Genomic DNA, 21,433 nt, shown 5'->3' with positions numbered 1-21,433 from the left:
GACCGGCCATTCCGTTACCCGGCTGCGTTTTCCGAAAAAAATCTGAAGGAATTCACCATGTGCAGTCCAAAAAAATAGGTACTGCAAATGGAGAATTCCTTCTGATTTTCCTGATGGAAATCACCTTTGATCCTTACAGACACCTTTTTAAACCCCTATTTATTGGCCATTTAAAAAAAAGTTGTCCTGTGTCCTATAGGATCAGGTCTGTCCAATAAGTATTTTTTATAACTGGTTTCATTTAAAGCATTATTACTATAGTAAGTAAACTTCACATTATTTCTGAATATATTTTTATTAGGGCCATTATATTATATGCTTCAGTTTTGTGTAGTATTCTCTGTATGTCTGAATAGGTTTTTCAGACTCATTTAGTTGTATAATTGAATATGTTGTATTTATCTACTTGCCGGCCTACTTTAATATTTCTTCTTTTATGGAATTGAGACGGTAAATAGTCAATAGAACGTTAATGTTCTTCTGCGGCAGAGTTCTTTTAGAAACATACATCACATGTGCAACCTTTCCATTTTGTGATTTCTGCCTATGAAATTTCTCACCTCCACTGTCTCCTTGCACCTAATACATCAGAGACCTTGTTCAAATATAGTAATCTTGTGGAAGGTTAATCCTCTACAGGCCACAAGCTCTGCTAAGCAGAACCCTTTCTTTTATCACGATTCTTGTCAGTTTGTTATCGCTTGTACTTATGTTGGCTCTCTTACATAGTATCTGTTAAATTTATGCAGGTACCTTCAATACATTGTCACACCAGAGCTCACAGTAAAAATTAATGGTGACGGAACAGTGACAGAAATGGGTTGATGGATGGTGTTAAGATTGCATTAGATTAGGTAAAAAGTATGATGGTGCAAAGTCTCTGTTTTAATTAGCCCATTCCTATGGGACAGATATGAAAGTGAAACAGTTAAAGGAACCCACATGACCTAAATGTTAATATGAGGGATAAACAAGCGATTTCAGGTTATCCTCCTTGTCATTCAGGACTGATAACAATGACTTGGAGCACAATGGAGACATCCCCATTTGCTCAGGTGCTATGGAGAGTGCATTAACATAGAAATCTATTTGCAGAACGCCAGTTAAATTGTAGCAACCAAAATGCATCAGTTTTCATTGAAATATTCAAATAGAATGAGGTTAATTGCTGATCAGTTGCTAGGATCAGGAGAAGTACACCAAGTGGAATTTTAATGGTTGACATTATTTTCCTTTTTACATGAATCACTGTAAATTTTTACGGAATAAGCAGCACACATAAGCTATGGCAATAAATAAGCAGGCATCCTTTATTAGCTGTACCAAGTATGAAAGATCCTGCTAAAAAAAAGGACTTTTTACGCATGTTCAAGAGAACCTGTCATTACTTTCATGCTGCTTGAACCCCGAGTCATTGGGGTAGAACTCAGTGGCTTCTGCCTGCCCCTCTAGCTTTGACTGATGGATCTCTCCCATAAATAACAGATGTACCAATCAAGGCTAGTAGGACAGAGAGAAGCCTCCGAGCACTGCCATTGACTTTTGGTCCAGGCAGCATAAAAGCGATCCCAAGATCCCATTCAGGCTGCATCTACACTACATTTCCCAGTATCATGGCCAGGAATTACCATGTCACACTGTCTGAGCGCACAACTTCATCACTTATACAAGTGGCCATAATCAAAACTCCACGTTTGCAAAGAATTCATCTCCCGACTGATAATTACAGTGTAGCACCTGCCTGGACTTATTGACCACTCCTCTGGTTGACAACACTTTTCAGGGGACTATCCATGTTTCCTGAAACCAACATCTGGACAGGAAGTACAATGCAATCAATTGCCTGTTGGCTTCTTGTATGTCACATTGTGACAGCAAGTAGAAATACCAGCATAAAAGATGAGTATTGTTTGGGAGCAGTAGTTAAAGAATCTCATGGGATCACTTTATTGCTTATATTTATTATGGGGATGTTGGTAATGGGGACAATAATGGGTGTTTTTTTTTTTTTTGTGAAAAGAAATAAGAGTTTAGTCCCCCAGCCTTTTGTTATCTAAAAGCAACACAAGATGTGACTTCCCCCTAAGGGCAACACCATTCTTCTTAACATAGACATGTTTTGTGTCATACTGCAAAGAATCAATTTACAGCTTCCATTATTTGCTCTACATGTAATTGCCCAATTGATTTTGGACACTGGTCAAAGTGAGGAAGATATTGGTCTATAGACATCAGGAGTGACTGCAGAAAAATGTGCAGAACATCTCACCTTGAATCATCTAGATCTCACAGGGGAAATGGCTGAATGTCATTATTTTGATAAAATATTTCCAGCGCCAGCCCTGATACATCTCCAAGGAGCTTTGCTTCCTCAGGACAGCAGCAGTAACACAAGGACTGTCCTTTCAGATTGGGAAAATGGTTTCATCTACGCAAAAGACCATTATTATTTATTTCTGCCTTTAAACATCAGAGGCATTTGGGAATCGTCATTCCCTAACAGATATACAAAAAAAGCCATTGTTATCCACAGTAATTGCATAGAAATGGGTGTTCTTGTATGGTAATGTACAGAGTTCACTGAAAGAACACAAGAACACAATGACCTCAAATGCTAGGCTGGCAATTTATTCTTCTGCAGCAGATTAGTGGGCCCATCCTTATGATTCATTGTACTTTTTGTAGCATATCTTCACAGTTTGTGATCATTTATAGAAATAAGTATCTCATTGAAAATGGAATATTAGGTTTTCATAAACAGTGACATTCTATTACTTCATTGATATGATAAATTCCCATTATAGGCCTTTAACTGACCATAGTCTTCTCTACACCCAATCAGCTGACATCTGTTCAGCCCCACTGCTGTGTGAACGTTGTCTCTTGTCTGATTATTGTCTGATTTAATAAGGGCAGTGGATGTCAGGCACTTCAATCTACTTATCACTCTAAAGACCTATTATGCAGGAGCAAGCAGGGGGCCGGTCTGTCATATCAGTGCACACTTGATCCTCATTCCCTGCTCGCGGCAGGCTACAGGGAGCTGTGGGAGGTGCTTCCTGGACCATCTTTAGATCGTCTGGGGAGCCCTTAGGAGACAGCAGTGTTCCTATTACACAGAGCAATGGCAGGAGATCTTTGCTATCCTAGATGTTAGTCTTTTAACATGTTGAAAGATGGTGAATGACAACAATCAGCCAACATCGGGCATGTCAGCTGATTGTTGCCTTTTATTTCACAAAGCGATTATCAGCCGTAATGGGCGATAATCGGCCAAATACGGACAATAATAATTTTCTCTAATAGGGCCTTAAGAGAACTCTAAGGGAACAAAAAATCAGGCAGGTTACTACAGATGGGTTAAATACAAATAGATGGGGTTTCTAAAATCCCATCCATGTGTACTGGACAGATACTGTAAAATATTCAGCCCATTCTGACAACTTAGTATCATGTTATCTTTTTCTGAGATATAGCTTCTGGTAGACTGGATGTAGAGTGTGCTGACAGCAGTCACTCTGCAGGGAGTAAGGGTAGGTGGAGTAGTAGATAGTGGGTGCTGCAGTACTGCTACATGCGCCACCCATCAGTCATGATTGATCCAGTGGGCTCTGGAACCTTTAAACAAACATGGATTCATATTATGTATAAAACAATTGGCTTTATAACACAGGTGTCGCCCTCAACAATGTGTTGCCCTAGGCACTGGTCCAGAAGTGTTTTAGATAAAGTATGGGCCTGGGTGGACCATGTCAATCTAACATTAATGATACTATATAATCTGGATGTTCCATTAGTTTTTAAGTCCCTGAAAAGTCCTGCGTCTAGATATTCCCCTTACTTTCAGTGGAATCCAATAAAATTATTTACACTTTACAAATGACTAATAAATGACTGCCATGTTTGTAGGCTCATTATTTCTGTCGACATTTATATAATATAAAGGAAAACTTGGCATAATAAAATCAATCACTTAATACCACTGGAAATTCTGTTCCCCAGCCTTGCGTTAATTGAAGCATGCAGTATGATTGTCAGGAAAGCAATTCTGACTGCTAAGAATGCTATTTCTATAGATGATATAGCCTGAGTATCAAAGGAGCTTGTATAGCTTCACAGCAGATAGGTATTATCACTGCCCAGCTTATCGCATGTCATATTTAATGAGCATTTGTACAGGTTCTGGCTGTATATATTATTAGAACTGACTTGAGTGTGACCAGGGCTAGAAAGAGCATTCCTCGTGAGTAAAAGGTTAATCTTTACTTAGCAGTTTATTACACTGTAATGATGCAGAGGTCTCCTCCATTCATCTGTGTTGGTGACAGGATCTACCCATGAGCTGTAATTATATAGGCAAGGCTTTTGTAAGCTTTAACTTTGTGAGTCTGTTATTGCGATAAATTACTTGAAGTCACAATCCTTATTAAAGTGTGGGTTAAAGGCTTACCTGCAAAACAAATCAATTCAAAAGTACAGTTCCACATGGAACCAATTGAACTAAATGAACATAGGGCTATAGAAAGAATAATAGGCTATTTCAAAATCCCTGTATCCCTTATGGGCCTGCAAAACACGACTTTGTATTAGCTACTGATGCCTTTTATCACAGTATGTTACCCATCTATAAACCCTGGTACAAAGCGGTGAAATCAAATGTTTTTTTTTTTTTTTAAAGGCCTTTCTAAAAGTCGCCTTCCCTCCGCATAACATTGTCAAGGTTTTCAGATCCTCATTGCTGTTGTTGTTTGGAGTGAAAATTATCAAACTATGGCCAATTTCTATAATTGCTTTCTTCTTTATTTGTTTTATAGAAATCTGTCCAGTTGACTGTGGCTCTCACGGAGTTTGCATGGGTGGATCATGCAGATGTGAAGATGGATGGACGGGGCCTTCCTGCAACCAAAGAGCTTGCCATCCTCGCTGCTTGGAACATGGCACGTGTAAAGATGGGAAGTGTGAATGTAACCAAGGCTGGAATGGAGAACACTGCACAATTGGTAAGTTATGGAATTGCTTGGGGCCATTTTCATACATAGTTATTCTCACCATGTGGTATTGCATTACTGGCTTTTTTAGTGTAACAACCTGATAATTTTATGTACAACTAATACCCCCCTTACGTCCCCACCAACAACCTCTATACTGTTCACAATATTGAAATACTTACACTAAGGAAATATAAATAACATGTAGAAAAACTTCAGTAGATATGCTTCCTGCAAAGAGAGGAAAGTCTGTATTTTTAGTCCATTTTAGGGTCTGGTTTAATAAAACAGATGGAAAGATTTTACCCTAATCTTTCACTTCATCCTAATCCTTTAGTATGACCCCTTAATGAGATCTTGAGAACATATTGAGGACTTCTTGTGTTAGGTTAGTAATTTCGGTCATAGCAACATTTGTTCCCAACCATCACTTCTGATCAGCTTGTTCATTCGCTGATCAGCTCTCTTGTGCAGCAGTTAAGGTATTGTTTGTCTGCAGGGCTTTTACTTGTGCATATTGTGAATTTGCTGCCTACTGTTATGGAAATAAAGATCTCATTGCTCCGGTGTGTTTATTTACAACCTGAATATCTAGGCGGCAATATTTCTGGTTCTGGACCCCAGTTGCTGCCCATTGTATAATTGTAGGGCATCTATTGGGGTAGATGAGACTGCAGGGCTATCGGTCAGAATGAAGAAGGCAAACTAGTACACTTTAGTACTAATGTGCCCTACTTGTTTTCTCAGAACGTACTCTGCCAGATTGGTTTATGTTCACACTGGAGATGCATTAGGCAGTCATAATGGGAAAGTTGTTCAGTGTTGCTCAGTATACAGAGCAGTATCTGCAGAATTATTACTGCTTAAACAAGCTAAGCCACCTCAGTTTTCAGCTCCACATTGTGTCTTTTGTCACTTAGTTTCTTAAATGTATAACAGCTTAGCTGACTTTGTATTTTATCCACACTTTCTTCCCCTTTCATGAATGAGCGCAGTCACAGATCTCTGTTGCCTGTGCCTTAGGTTAAACTGGGGCTTGCCCACAGCACTATTAGTTCTCACTTTACGCCTACTGCCTTCTAGTTTATGTGTGCTAAGCATTGGTAAATGCCAAATAAGACAACCATCTTATGCAATGGAGACAGAGTCTCAACAGTAATTTGTTTCCAAAAGAGCAGTTAAAAGATTGAAATTCATGGCTGAAATTGAAGGTTGTGCCTCTTCTTTCTATGACACATTTTGCGTCAGGAAAATATGCATGTGAAACCTCTTATTCTTGTATGAGGAGATTTTTTGTTCTGCTAGCTAAGGTCATGCTGCATCCATTGTTTGCACTGTTATGTAGCTAACTCTAATGCACCTGCAGCTTTGCCAGTATGTTGGACTCTCCCACCAATCTACCCTATGGCTAGCCCATCAATTTTAAAGAACCAGATCCATTCTTTAGGGAGGAGTTAAACACTTGCCTGTAATCTGTCAAGAAAAAAATCATTACTTAAGCAAAGAATATTTTTTGACCAGTATAGTATAAGCTACCAGTACAGGCTATGAGACCTAGCTAGTCTCTGAGCGGATATATAATGGTAAATAAGACAACAGTAAAGTATAATTTATACTTTATTAGCTAAACCTTGGGGGGTCAAAACTGGCAGGTGGCGGGCGAAATTGCATTCTCCACTTTTTCTAATTTTCCTTTGATGTAGTGTTTGCAGTGAATAGTGCTTATTGCCATATGTTGGGGGATATGTTATGCAGGTTCATTATGAATCCAGTGAAAGGATATAGGAGCAGTATATATTCCATTTGTGCTCCTGTCACTATTGATAACATCAGCAATATAATTATTAGTAAGGTATAGATGTAGCAGAGCTGAATTTGTCATTTTCTTTTCTTTAGTGATTCAATAGGTCTACATGTGGCAGATTATTGTAAGGCTAATTTGCAGTGAAATCCACATACACAACATAAATGTAATACTGTTTCCAAGACAAGCTTTGGTTTTTACTTTATTGTATACTCCCTGTATTCTTTATAATAGGGAGCATAAAGTGTGTCACATGTTTATAGTGGCTGACAGTAATGTCCCTCTAAGGTCTTACCCCCAAGGTTATACATTATGAATTATGCATATGCCGAAAAGAGGCTGTATTGCGGCATTTGGCAGCAGGCACTGTACATCACACAAACGTTAGGAGGAGTTGGTGCTCCATTTTGTAATAAAAACTGGTTTTGAATTGCTCTTGGGTTGTTTATTGAGCCACATTGATTTCTATGTACATTTTGTCAATTGAAATGGAAATTTGGCCTAGGGGAAATTGTAATTCCTTTACACTACAAAAGACCAGCTATTTGTTATATATTTTGATTCCTTGGTATACTGGGAGCAGAGATCATTAGTGAACGCTAAGATGTTACTTCTTTGTTCACATAGAAGTAGTCCATACACCCCCTGTGTCACCTGCACATTTCCCCAGTGTCTGCCATTCTGGAAGTTTAAAATCTGAAAATGAAATGCACACAGCTAGGGAATAGGCACACAAACAATGTGAAAAATGACATTACAGACTACATTGGGGTTTATGCTAACATCTATGTGGATGTGAATGAATGTCATCTCTAGGGTGTGCTTTGGAACGCTGAACATTATTGTTTTCATATTAGTGTTACTTAAAGCGGACCTGTCATCACGTATGACATGTATGTTTTACTAAATAACAATAACTCAGACTAGCAATGTTCAGGCAGCAGAGTTACAACTTGTTAAGCACTAAAACCTATCTGAGCGGTGACCTTTTATACTCTAGGTCATGGCCTCAAGAATGATTAGCTTCTCAATTATAAAACCTTATGGTGCATTTACACAGAGATATTTATCTGACAGATTTTGGAAGCCAAAGCCAGGAATGGAATTGAGAAGAGGAGACATCTCAGTCTTTCCTTTATGACCTGTTCCCTGTTTATAGTCTCTTCTTGGCTTTGGCTTCAAATAGCTGTCAGATAAATCTCTCTGTGTAAATGCACCATTAGTATGACTAACTTGCTCGCTCTTTCCGCCTCAAGACTAAGTAACCCTCATTCACTAGAACCTCACTTAGCCCATCTAAAAACCTGGGTGGATGTATAATATGTATGATAGAGTTCCAACTTTACCTTCACCGCAGATACATGGGAAACAAAAATAGGGTGTCTTGGATTTTTAATGATTTTTTTTGTTCCCGTAAAAGACAAGCAGCTGTCTTTTGAAAAAACATGCATGCTTGGCTAAGCCAAACATTAATTTGTATAGGGGAGTCTGAAGAAATAGTCATCAGCTGAATGAGTGTTTAGCTCATAGCTATATCAGGTGTATGGTCACCATTTTGCCAGCCAACATACAGTACTGTATATAGGTTTGTGAAAAGATTTATATCTGGATAGATTAAGCACTGTATGGGTTTTCACATTAAATTTAAGTTTTCATTCACATTATACCATATGTCGCAAGGATTGCCCTATTTATATATCTCTAGGAAATACCAGGCATAGAGTGGTAAAGATTACCCATAGGCTTCAATTCTTAAAAGAAAATGCACCGCACAGTATTTTTTTTAGTTGTGAATTTTTCTGTATGTAATAGAACAATCTTCTGGGCTTTTACCGTATGTTTTGCTTTATAAGACACACTTGACTATAGGACGAACCCCTGGTTTAAACAAATGAAGACAGGAAAGAAATATTTGATGTAGGTGGTCTAAGGCAGTGAGGGCGTTAATGCAGTGAAGGGTTTAAAGTTTATTGAAATAACAGGTTCTTTTTAACACTTTCCATGACAGTACCTCATACCCACATATACACAGCTCTGCAAATGCACAGTGCACACACAGCTTTGCTACATCAAAATACACACATACACACAGCTCTGCTACATAGATATACCCACAGACACACAAAGTGCTACTACACCAATATACAGACACACAAGTCTGATACAACACCATACACTAACAATTCTGCTACACACTCTCAGCTCTGCTACATAAACATGCACACTGACAGCCACATATATTGCTACTACCCCAATATACAAAATGCAAAAAAGGAGTCCGTGGAGCCTCGGTTGCGAGTCTCAAAACACGGGAATAGCCAGATATTCCCAGACACGGGAATAGCCAGATGTTTTGTTTTGTTGGTTGATTTGTCATTGCCCCAACTAGCCAGAATCCTGCTCCACACTGACGAGGGGCAAATACCCTGAAACAGCTGTCTGTGGATGGATGCCTGCCTTGGCAAGCCCTTGTCATGTCGCAATACTCGCACCTTGAATTAGACTTTGACACAAAAGAGGCCATCCTGGTGTTTCCCTATTTATGTTCCAATACTCGCAACCGAGTGGGACTTAAGGGGCTATTTATCAGGGTGGTGTGGTGCTCTCCCTATCTGGAGGCACCCCGTGGCAACAGGCTAGTTATATTTCCCTGTTTTAAGACTCGCAACAGAGGCTCCACGGCCTCCTTTTTTGCATATTTCAATTTTTGGGGGCATCAGTGGAGACTCTTGATTGAGTACTTCATTGGAATGTTTTCACTGATCTCCTTGAGCTCAGTGATTGCTGTGTTTTGTTGGTTGATTTACCCCAATATACAGACACACACACACCTCTGCTACATCACCATACACAGCTCTGTTACATACATACACACAGACTTAATACAGATTGCCCCTACATACAGTATCTCCAGGGAGCCCTTCTCCCAGTTATTTTACTAATCACATGACACGTGACATTATTGAAGGTCTTGCAGGTCCTTTAGCTCCCTCCATGGTGAGTTTGCTATGGGGCTTCTACATGTATGAATCTGAAGGTGATGTACATCACATCCAGATTCCTCTCCTGCCCGACACTGATCTCACTATCAGTCTCTACACAGTTCACTTGAAGATTATCGAAACAATCAGGGTGGTCTGACACTGTCGGGCTCCAGATGAATAAAATGCAGGCACTTTTTGGCAAGATATTTTCTTGACAAAAAGTTTGCCCTATAAAGCAAAAAATGCAGTACATACAGCAGAAGAGGGTATGCAGAATTATACTAACATTTTATACTCTTGGTTTCCTTTCAAATAAATAGGGCCGTATAAATGTGCTTCATGTACTGTATGTGTTAGGGGCAGATATAGCTAGTGAACACAGAGTAATCATAGCCTTTGAGGCTATTGAGCTGGCATTGAGCTGCCTCATGCAGAGGTCCAGTACTTTAAATGTAAAAACTGAGCAGAAAATTCCAAGAAGATCCAGTGTGACCATTAAAAGTAAAAAAAAAAATTCTTTATGTCATACCAGTTAAGTCTATGTTCACACTGCGTACGAGTCCGGACACATTTCATACGCCGCCGTACATGTGCGGCTGAAACTACGGGCGTGGGAAAAGTAGACATGCGGGCAGATGCGTACGAACCGCAAACATACGCCCGTAGAACAGTTAAGCTTCCCAAGCTTGTTTCGAAGCGATCTGAGGCAGGTCATTTACTTGGAAATCTTCGCCCAGCCCCGTAAACCACACAGAACCTTTTGGATCGAAAAATCAAGTTTAATTTGGCTGAAATAAGTACTTTGTACGGGACCGCATGGAAATCCACGGCCGTGAGTTTCAACATTTCCGTCCTCAAACAATGGTCGTGTTCATTTTTCACGGCGCCGTATACGATCCAGCCGTAAGCTCATACGTAGTGTGCATTGTGCGGCCGTATATAGTATACTTTCAAGCGAACGCATCAACCTCAAAACTATGTGCGTATATTCGCGGTTCGCACTAAGGCCGGAAACATACGCAGTGTGAATATAGCCTAAAAGTGCATCATGGTGCAGCAAGCCAATGTGCAAAATCCACGCATTTCTGGTGACCACGCATCCTTTCTTCTGTTTCAAAATTGAGCTGGCAACAGGCCGTCCAAGTATTCAGGTGCCCATTCCCAAACACGTGTGTTGGTCCCAGTATTCTGCTTAGCAGTAACAGCATAAAAACAGTGATAAGCGAATAGTGAAATATTCGAATATTCGATATTCGTACGAATATCTCATATATTTGTTCCCATTAAAGTCTATGGGAACAAGTATTCGATTATTGAAAAACATCTATTCGACCACTTTGAAAACCGGAAGCTGGGGAATTGAACGCATATTGAATATTTATCGAATATTCGTCGAACTTTTCCATAATATTTGATAAATCGGATACCTTACTGTTTGATCGAATATCTATTCGATCGAACAGTATCCACTCATCACTACATACAAAGTAACTCTAACTCTTGGATAGAGCAAATAGACTGTGGCCCTCACCAATCCGGTAGATGTTTAAAGAAAGAAGGTGACACCAGCTGAAAGAGTATTTTCAATTATTCAGTATTTCTTAAAATAAATCATATATGAGTCAAATAGATTATAGCTATATAACTATATAGATATTAAAGGATTATCCTGTGTGTTTCCAAGGGTGTGCTAAGAAAGAGGGATCTTGATGTCATTTGCTATGAAGGAGGTGGCTGACCATACCATGTCATGTTTTGGGGCATTAAAGAAGAATATACAGGTCACCTAGATCAGGGTTATTCATTATAATCCCCAAGAACGTAATTAATTCTAGGTAGATTTTGTGTTTTTCTCTTATGTGACAAACAAATCCCATATACAGGAACCCTTTACCAGCTGCGCCTGTACGGCATTTCTCGCTGTATGACATTAGCGGATAATTATGCTGTAGGTCTGCAGCGTTCCAGAGAAGTAAAGAATCATGGTGCCGCAACATATTTCAGCTCTGCCTTTTAATATATGAAATAGATAAGAAAGTAAATCTAAATTGCAAATGGCTTCATTTGCATTGAGCAAAAGCTGCAGTGTTTTGATTTGTCAACACCTCTTTTTTTTTTTTTTTTATAATAATGAGTAAAAAAATAGTTTTTAACATTGGGATGGGCGTATCCGGCCATCTGCTATGCCACTTGCCCGCAGCTCCATCACTTAACACATGAGACAGGCTACAGCTGTTTAATTGCTACAGTGTTGAACAATTATCTATCTGCCCAAAATTTATATTTGTATGTGTATGCATAGAAACCATGTGGTTAAACATAAGTGATCTAATTGTGGACTAATATCATTAAGCATTCATTAATTAATCCCCTGGGGAGTAATGAACAATAAAAAAAAGAAATAAATAAATTCTGAGCTGCTTTAAGGAAATGCAGATCGCTGCTCAGTGATTTTAATTAGCATCTTATTTGCAGGTTCTCTTCTGCTATAGCATCATTTCTTTCACAATGATGCCTAGAACCATCCACTGCACTCCTGGTTAGTCTTATGTAGAATGCCTTTCGGTCTTGACAGTATTCTTTTTGGTGGGAAATACTTTTTTTTCACGCATTTCAGAAATAAGCAGAGTGGCAACTCACCAGCAGTGCTTTATTCAAACAAACATGATGTGGGTAAATCCAGTAGCAGGTGCATTCCTCTAGCAATGGGTTAGCCATCAGTATAGAGTGTATCGGCAACAACCTGATGGAAGTAAGAAAAGGGAACGGGCACTCACCTAATTGGGTGTAGTTCTCCTTTATTTAATAAATCCAATACAATAAAACTTGCAGGGAGAGGGAGCATGCTTCTGGCATTCTCCAGAATGCCAGAAGCATGCTCCCCCTCCCTGTGAGTTTTATTGTAAGGGATTTATGAAATAAAGGAGAACTAGACACAATTGGTTGAGTGCCCGTTCCCTTTTCTTACTTTTATCGGATTGCAAAAATTTAGTTTTCAGAACGAGGTGCACCATACGGCATTTATCTTGCTCCTGAGGCTCGTGTTGGGATATGAATATACCTGAAGGCTGTAGTGCAGAGTCAATAGGTCTTTTGTTCCTGATAGAGTGTATGGGACTTTTCCAACCATGCATCGACTGATGATGTCGGTGGAGATAGGGGTCGGGCGTGTTTGAAAATCACTGCTTGACTCCTTTATTCTCAGAGAGGTAAGCCACCGCCAGAGCAGTCTAAAAGCTGTTTAAAGGGGTTATCCAGTGCTACAAAAACATGGCCACTTTTTCCCCACTCTTGTCTTTCAGGTATGGTTTGCAATTAAGCTCCATTTAACTCACCCAATCTGGAGACAAGAGCGGGGCAAAATTGGTAATGTTTTTGTAGCACTGGTTAACCCCTTTAACCCTCCCCATAGAGAACATAGGAAGCTTGTCTTCACCAAATGTTCCTGTGTATGGGGAGGACAGGAGAGATAACTGATTATTTGGCCACCACTTATTGAAGGTATATGGACACCTTAACACTAAAAAAGCAAAAAAAAAAAAAGTCAGGCTGATAGATTTTTGACATCTCTTTCTCAGAGGAGAAACTAAATAATAGGATTTTTTTTTAATAAAGACTATTGAGAAAGTTGGTTCATTTTACATTCATGAAACATATAAATAATAAAGAAATTCAATGCAAAGGTGTCTACAGCTTTTAAGATATAGTTCAAAGGAATAAACAATTCCATCTTGATCCCTGGTGGTTATCAGACACGAATTATGCTTTCCAAACATTGTTAAGCCCCCTTAAACTACACACCAATCTATATTGCGCACAAAACTGGGATGGACCTGAAAGCCCAAACTGCCTGTCTTAAATTTCCTATCAATACTTGTATAGACTTTCCTGGGATCTCACTAATGGAAGTCAAAATCGCTTTTATTAAAATGCCATTATTTGGACCGAAAAACATTTATTTTAATCCTTGGGGTTAATGACTGCCTATAAGTTAAGGGAATGTTGTAGTAAATTATAGGAGGAAAAACAGATTGATATTGACAAGCTGACATCAATGCTGAAGAAATGGTAGTGCCGTCTGGAAGATGCGTGTTTAATTCTAGAGAATGCTGATTATATGACCATATGTATATACTGAATGCATAGACAGAAAGGCAAATAACCCATACAGGTGTAATCATATACTGATGAGCTGTAAAACATGATACATTCAGTTCTGCTGGGACTAGATAGATTGAAATACAATAGATAGGAGATAGCTCTATCTGCATACATGGTATAGCACTGATAAGAATGCATTGATACTTCTATGCTTGACTGAAAACTGAAAAGTATAAAGTGGGGTTAATAAGATCCCTTGTGAAATCAGGAAAGCAAATTATTTATTTAGCGTCCTGCCTTCAGTTGCGAGGTTTAACAGCAGTGAAGCAATGCCAGGCACCGGGAAAGATAGCTGGGGTGGAGAGGCTTCATTCAATGTGGCCTAAGTTATAAAGTTAATCTTCTCAGATCCCACGGAGACTCTTTCTTATCTGTTGTCATCAGGCTTTGTTGTCAGTGCACGTCTCCCAGCGCACAACACCGGGAAGAAGTCGTCCTCATTAAAAAATAAGTAAGTGCAGATGCATTGAAGCATGGTAATATGCCACTGGTTATTGCTCCGCTTTCATTATGAAGGTCTAGCTTCACCACTCAAACCTTCTTCACCAATCTCTGGCGAATTGTTAAGGTTGAAAAAAAGATTGCATTTTGTAGTGATCTGTGTCACCAATCCATAATGGAGCCACTTCTCTCTTAGCGTAAGAACTTTTATTTGAATTTTAGAGTCCCAGACTAAGGGTCATAAATATGTCTGGAGTGGGAAGAAATGTGACAACCCAAGAAGAACAGTTCCCGCAGATAACAGAGCTTACTGGGAATTGTGGTTCACAAACAAATAGGAAACATGTCTCCACTCATGCAGTAATGATTACATCTATCTAATGTGCTTACGTCTATATACAAAAGTTTGTTTGGGTTTATGCACCGCTGTTCTCAGAGAGGGGTGTTTTTATTCTATTATGCCAAATTGCCCAATCAGTTGCGCATTGCTTTCTATAGGTTTCTCCTGGAAAGTGATAGTTATCTTCCCCTATCGACACATACACATGCATGCTCTGTGCATGATTTTGGAAATGGGAAAAAGCCTCTTCCAGATACTTCTGGTAGTGGCTTACTTCCCTAAAAACAAAGGACTAGGCATTAAGCAACCCAACATGTCTGACATTTATGAGGCTCCTATGCACATTAGATGGTCAACTGATCCTGGCAGCTTTAATATGATGTGTATTGAAAACTTAAAGAATTGTCAAAAGTTTTGAATGACTGGGGGTCTAGGTGCTGAGACCATTACCAATCGTTAGAACAAGTGAGATGAAGTGCTCAGCTGAGAGCTTCTTTCTTCATGCAGGACATGAAGTAGGTTGTAAAAAATAGCCTAAAGGCTATGTTCACACAACGTCAAAAATATTGAAAAGACGGCCAATTTTCATTAAAAAATACAGCAGTTTTTGCCACAATTTAAATGCATTGAAGTCAATAAGAAGACGGACGTCCAATGCACACAGTGTATGGAATAACAGACGTTTTTGCAGCGGACGTCAAAATAATGAATATGATCATTATTTTCAGATGTCTTTTGCAAACAGCGGACGTTTTTTATTAGTTGTTCACACACAGTTTTTCTTTGTCCGCCGTTCTATCTCCATTTTTAAATTAAATTCAATGGACTTATCAATTAAGCCACACCCAAAGTCCAATTAGTAACCCAAAACCAAAATAATGTGCAAACAGCAGTCATTGTACTAAGGGGAGGACAGACAGCTAAATAACGTCCATTATTTTAGACTCAAAATAACGGACGTCATTTTAAACGGAGCTGAAAAAATGTTGTGTAAACATAGCCATAGAGTGCATTTTATGAGGATCAGGGAGAGAAAACTATAGAACAGAACATGTCTCCCTCCTCGGTGGAAATCTGAGGGTTTTTTTTTTTTTTTTAAGTGATATGGTATGGACCCAAGCGCTTTGGTTCCAAGGAGTCCAGTATATGACTATTAAAAGAGAACATTACACACATTCTTGGTTGTCAGCGGTGTAATAAAATCCACTTGCATCCCTGGCCAGACACTCATATAGTCCAGCAGCCAAGTTCCCTGTATGTTTATTTCTGTCCCATTGTTACCTACCTGCTGCACGCTGTATTATTTTAGCCCTAACATCTGGGATAACAGAGCATCACCAGACAGCACAGCCTGTTTCTAGCTGATAATGGCTGTGAGGCAGGTTTTGTAAGAGCAGGAGTCCCAAGACATGCTTGCAACACAATATGTGCTTCCTTGTGTGTTTCTCCTGGTAAAATCCACACGGTGGGAAATCTCTCCTGAGTCCTGATACATTCCAATCACATATGCAGCTTAACATTTCCTCCCTGATCTCCCTTCCCGGTATGACTCTGCTCTTTTCCAGTCTGTTGTTCTGTGTGTATATTACACTTCATGTTATATTTGCCCTTAGTGACTGGGCTCCTAATGCACTTATTGAGTCATTGGTAATTACAGGGAATAAAGCCACATGATTATACTCACAGAGGAACAGAATGTGAAATTTTGGAGTGTGCCTGGTAATGTTGTAATGCAGCGGGGTACATGGAGGTATAATTATACATTATGACAAGTAAGAAATATACTGTGACTTTGCTCCTTTTTTGTCCTATTATTCCAAACCCACCAAGCAGCTTTTTAGGACTGTCATTCAGTGTGAGTTTTTCCCAGAGGACTTTGCTTTTAACGTGTCATGTTTGTCAGGAGTGTTTGCGTGTAACTATAATGAAATGCGCCTTTGATTTGTGCAAGAGATTTGTAAATCTAGAATGTTCTGATATATTGGGATTGTATTACATCATGTGTTGCTGTCATTGGAGAAATGACAGGATGTTTTATGCTGTCATGCTTGGCCTTGATTGGCGGTTAAGAACTTACAATGTCAAAAGAAAGAAAAGAATGTTTCATTGTCTATTAAAGCATGGGACATTATGTTCCAGGGATGCAGATAATGTCCTCTGTATCCTTAATCTGCGGCCCCTAAATAAATATATATATATATATATATATATATATATATATATATATATATGCATCAATTATATGTAAGGTATACAGAGCTTGCAGTCATACCTGGCTTTGGAGCTTAAAGGGACGCATTGTTGGGATAGTTGAGGTACCCTGACTACAGTAGTATATATATTTATTTTAAGCCCTTCTAACTAAATACCAGATGCCAAGAAGAATTTGGCCTCCAATACTTTGGAATAAAAGCCAAGACACCTGTAAAGTTTTAAGTTTTCACAGTCCATAAAATTCTTCCCATGTATCCTGTTTACTTCCAAAAAAGGTAAAAGTGATTTTGGATCTTACTCCAGCTCGGGTTCATCATGAGTTTAAATAATTGGAGAATTAGCATTCTAAGGTTGAGGTTTTGCACACAGATGGATTTATTTTCCGTTTCTGTTCCTTTCCAGTTTTTAAAGGAGACTAGGAACAGAGTTTTTCTTTATATTTATTGAAGGGGAAATAGATTAATATGGAGTCCTAAGGTAGATAACCCTCCTGATCATATTCAAAATCAGTAATGTGACATGTGTAATTCTTTATTTAAATAGATGTCAAGGTATACAGTATGTATATCTCCATTTTAATTAATAAACGTTTGTATACTTAATCCTGATCATCCTAGTTATCTTTATAACTGTGTCTGTGGGAGCATCCATTGTTAATTCTGCCAAAAATAATGGTCAAAATAGCATATCATGTGGACACCATGATAGAACCTGGGTCAGCCCTGACTGAATGCCACTTGGCAGTGAAATGGTGTATCTGTGGACAAGGCCCGGCCTGAAGTCCTTTAGTAGACCCTTCCAGGCAGGATATTCTGTCAAATAAAGAGAGAATTGATCACTGAACAGGGAACCTTCAAAATATCTGTGGATATGCAGTGCAGGATATTAAATGCTTGCCAAATTACCAAATACCCTCTAAGTATCAGTAAAACACATTAGGCCCAATATACATAAGCATTACAATAAAATGCTGCCCTCGAAGTAGGGAGTCAGACAATCAGAAAGGTCTCTAGGAAACCATGCAGTAGGTCACTGCATCTGTTGGTTGCCTGTTGGTTGGTTGCCAGGTATATTTTTGTCATTTATTCTGCACCTAGCGTAGTAGCCAAACAATGGAAATGGTTATTGCAGGTGTGAATGGAAAGGTTTTTATTCCAAAACTGGTGGACTGATATGGCAGCAACTCATTGGGGGTAACTAATATTTTATTAGGACTATCACAACATGGACACGTTATTTCCACATATGGCACAGATTTGTAGAAGTCTACATACTTCAAAGTTTACATAAACTGTAATTACTAATGTTACTAATTTTTAGCCTGTCACACAGAACTATTGCATCTAACAGATCAATGATTAGCATCATCTTTCTACGGAACAACATCATTAGGATAATATCCCATCATTACAGCTGGAAAAAAAAAAATCTAAGAAAGTGTCCATACTGTTCTGATTGCAGACTAACATTACCATTAGGACTAGCATTATAATAGAAAAATGGATGACTGCCAACGTAGAATTTTTTTTTTTTTTTTTTTTATAAATTGTTAGAAATGTATTGAAAAAAGTTAAGTAGTCATCTAATGTGCACCAACAGGTGTAATTATCCTGGCTAAATCTGTATTAGTGATCCTGCTGGGCTTAATATTAACCCTCTAAATGGACTGTTACGTGATTACAATGGGATTTGTCCACGCATAGTCTCCATATGAACTCATAGAAAGGGATAGATATGTTGTAATGCAAATTGTTTTAGTGTTCTAATCCATGATGACAGGATAATCAGTAATAAAATAGTGCAGTGAGTACCAATTAATGAACATCAAATCAATGGGCATGCTGTTCCTGCTGATTAAAACAGCAGCTGATTGGAATAAATGGTTTTAATATACTTATTCCGAGACTAGTCTCATTTTATCATATCTAGAGAATCTAGTGCATGAATAATCTAAGGATGATACCTAGGTGCCTCTTTAATGGGATGCTAATAGCAGTCATTAGAGGAGGCCACGATCAGAACAGATAATAGGAGACTAGCATTTTCTGACATATTATATGTCCTGCAAAGGACGCTTAGAATAACAATGTTGTATGCCAAGTATAGCCTCTCCAGGCCCTCAAGACATTGCTGTTATCTGTCTAATCTACTTAACTATTTCTCCGGTCAACCATGACATTTACTTTATTTTGGCTCCAACAATTTTATTATACTTAGAACGTACTGCATGCTTTTAAAGGTAACCAATTCTAATAAAAGTATACAACGTATAAAGATATCCATGGAGAAAAGGAGGGAGGTATAAAGGTGTGAATGAGGGGTATTCACTGTAGCAGGAGGGCTTTATAACAAAAGAAGGATGGGCACCAGTCTCAATTACCACAACCACCCAAGTGTCTTTAAGTACATTTGTTAAACAGGGCATATACCTTTAATACCTATCAAGATATAATTACCAACAATAGTATCAAAGGTACTCTTGTGATTATTTTATGTCATTTCCCTACATTTTCTGAAAATTAAAGAGATAATTTTAATATTTGTTTTTTCCTGTTTAGTTGTTTTTTTTATGTTATAATGGCAGCAGAAGGGGATTGTGGTAGCTCAGTATAGTCTTCATCTTCATTTCCATATCTGGACGGAATCAGGAGACGGCTATTGGCCATACAAACTGTTCTGTATGTTTGACCAGCACCCCATCACTTTTCTCCACCCTCTTGTCCTTTAAAGGAGACTCTTGAGCAGTATATTAGAACATAGTAGCAAAAAGCGTGATGGCCCCAACAAAAAATGGGCCCTCTTTTTTCCAATTGCCCCATAGTATCTGCATGATATACCTCAATGTCCTTTTGTGTAACAAGAAAATGAGCATTGTATTAAAACAAAGCACTCAGAAATACAAATATATACCATAAAAAACTATTGCTTTCCATTCTAATCTTCACAGGCCATTTTGATTCCAAATAAACTGAAAGAAATTTCCCAAAGACTTGTTGTTGTTCACCTTTACTTTAATAGATACAATTTAGACTATATTCTACTCTACCAACCCAAATGAAACACCAAGGGTGGCCTCAAAGATGTCTCTAGAGCATCTACTTTCACATTAGGTAACTACTCTACATAACCGTGCTCAGTATTTTGCATAATTGCCTCTGTCTGCACAAAAGAATTGCTAGGTTGTACAAGCGTATGGGGGAATTATTCCTCCCTAAAATGCTTCTTTCTTGTCATCAGGCTCAATGCTATGGACTTCTAAATTGGAATGCCTGTTTTGCTATAGGCTGGCTTGCATGAGAGAGCTTTTAAGCCTCTCCACATTTCCTATTCTATCATTTTCACTGGTAAGAGTCTTGTCTTGAAATATCTAGGAAAATCAGATTGCATTTTTCTAGCTGTGATTATACCTGTTATTACATAGGACAAAAGCAAAAATCAGTGCAATAGAGACTGACAAAAAAATGTACCTCTACCCAAAGGTGTGCCTCAGGATTAAGGGACTCTTTTATATAAATGTGGTGTTGTGCATATGTAAAATGAGGCATTAGTCTGGTCAGTTTACCAGGGGTCTATGCATGTCTAATAACAGGAAGCTTGGGTTCATGAAAACATCCCAAAATGTACCATAATGTTCTTTTGTTGTGAACAGAACAACCAAGCTGGCAATTCAGCTATGTATGGGGGGGGGTTATTGATCAGAAGTGTTCCATATTGCACTAAGCTATTCCAAAACAGACAAAATCTCTCTTTATTTCTTTGTATAGCATGTATAGACTTATAGGAGACAGAAGGCGTGCTCTGTTATTACAGGCGTTAACACCCTTTTTAACGCTTCATACAATGCCATATTATTTCTATATAAAAGTTAAGGTGCTCATACAATTTTACATACACTTTTGGCAGACACCACATGAATGTTGCTGAATGTTTGTGTTCTCAATATAAAGAAAAGGACTCCAGTGGCAACTTATCTATATGAGAACAATGGGGTCAGGCGGTTATGTTCTACCTAGAGATGAGCGAACCTCGAGCATGTTCGAGTCGATCCGAACCCGAACTTTCGGCATTTGATTAGCGGTGGCTGCTGAAGTTGGATAAAGCCCTAAGGCTATGTGGAAAACATGGATATAGTCATTGGCTGTATCCATGTTTTCCAGACAACCTTAGAGTTTATCCAAGTTCAGCAGCCCCAGCTAGTCAAATACCAAACGTTCAGGTTCGGATCGACTCGAACCCGAACCCAGTTCTCTCATCTCTAGTTCTACCCAATCCTTCTAGTCCCTGACATCATTTGTTAGGAATTGTTGGTTGGCTGCTATACACATTAGACAGTCAGGCAGTCTCATCAAAGTGGGCTCAACTATCTTTTTACTAATGTTTGTTTGGAGACCTTTGGGAAGATATCCATAAGAATCTAAGGTCCTATGGGTTTTTTCTGTATGTCTCTGAATATAATTGCCTGTACAGGTATATACAGAATATATAAGGAAAAAATGTGTGC

General features: G+C 38.7%; 1 protein-coding gene across 13 annotated transcripts in view; it reads left to right on the top strand.

Moving 5' to 3' along the window:
* The window catches only part of TENM3 (teneurin transmembrane protein 3), a 1,065,662-nt gene that overhangs the window by 907,707 nt on the left and 136,522 nt on the right, over window positions 1-21,433 (top strand). For all 13 annotated transcript variants that reach the window (XM_069977777.1, XM_069977778.1, XM_069977779.1 and 10 more), the window contains one exon: window positions 4,815-5,000. In XM_069977777.1, coding sequence (XP_069833878.1) covers window positions 4,815-5,000 — 186 coding nt within the window. The remainder of the gene's footprint in view (window positions 1-4,814; window positions 5,001-21,433) is intronic.

The sequence above is a fragment of the Dendropsophus ebraccatus genome, chromosome 7 (genome assembly GCF_027789765.1).
Source record: "Dendropsophus ebraccatus isolate aDenEbr1 chromosome 7, aDenEbr1.pat, whole genome shotgun sequence".
Classification (NCBI taxonomy): Eukaryota; Metazoa; Chordata; class Amphibia; order Anura; family Hylidae; genus Dendropsophus; species Dendropsophus ebraccatus.
Note: the sequence above shows the minus strand (reverse complement) of the source record. Positions and strands in the feature narration are given on the sequence as shown.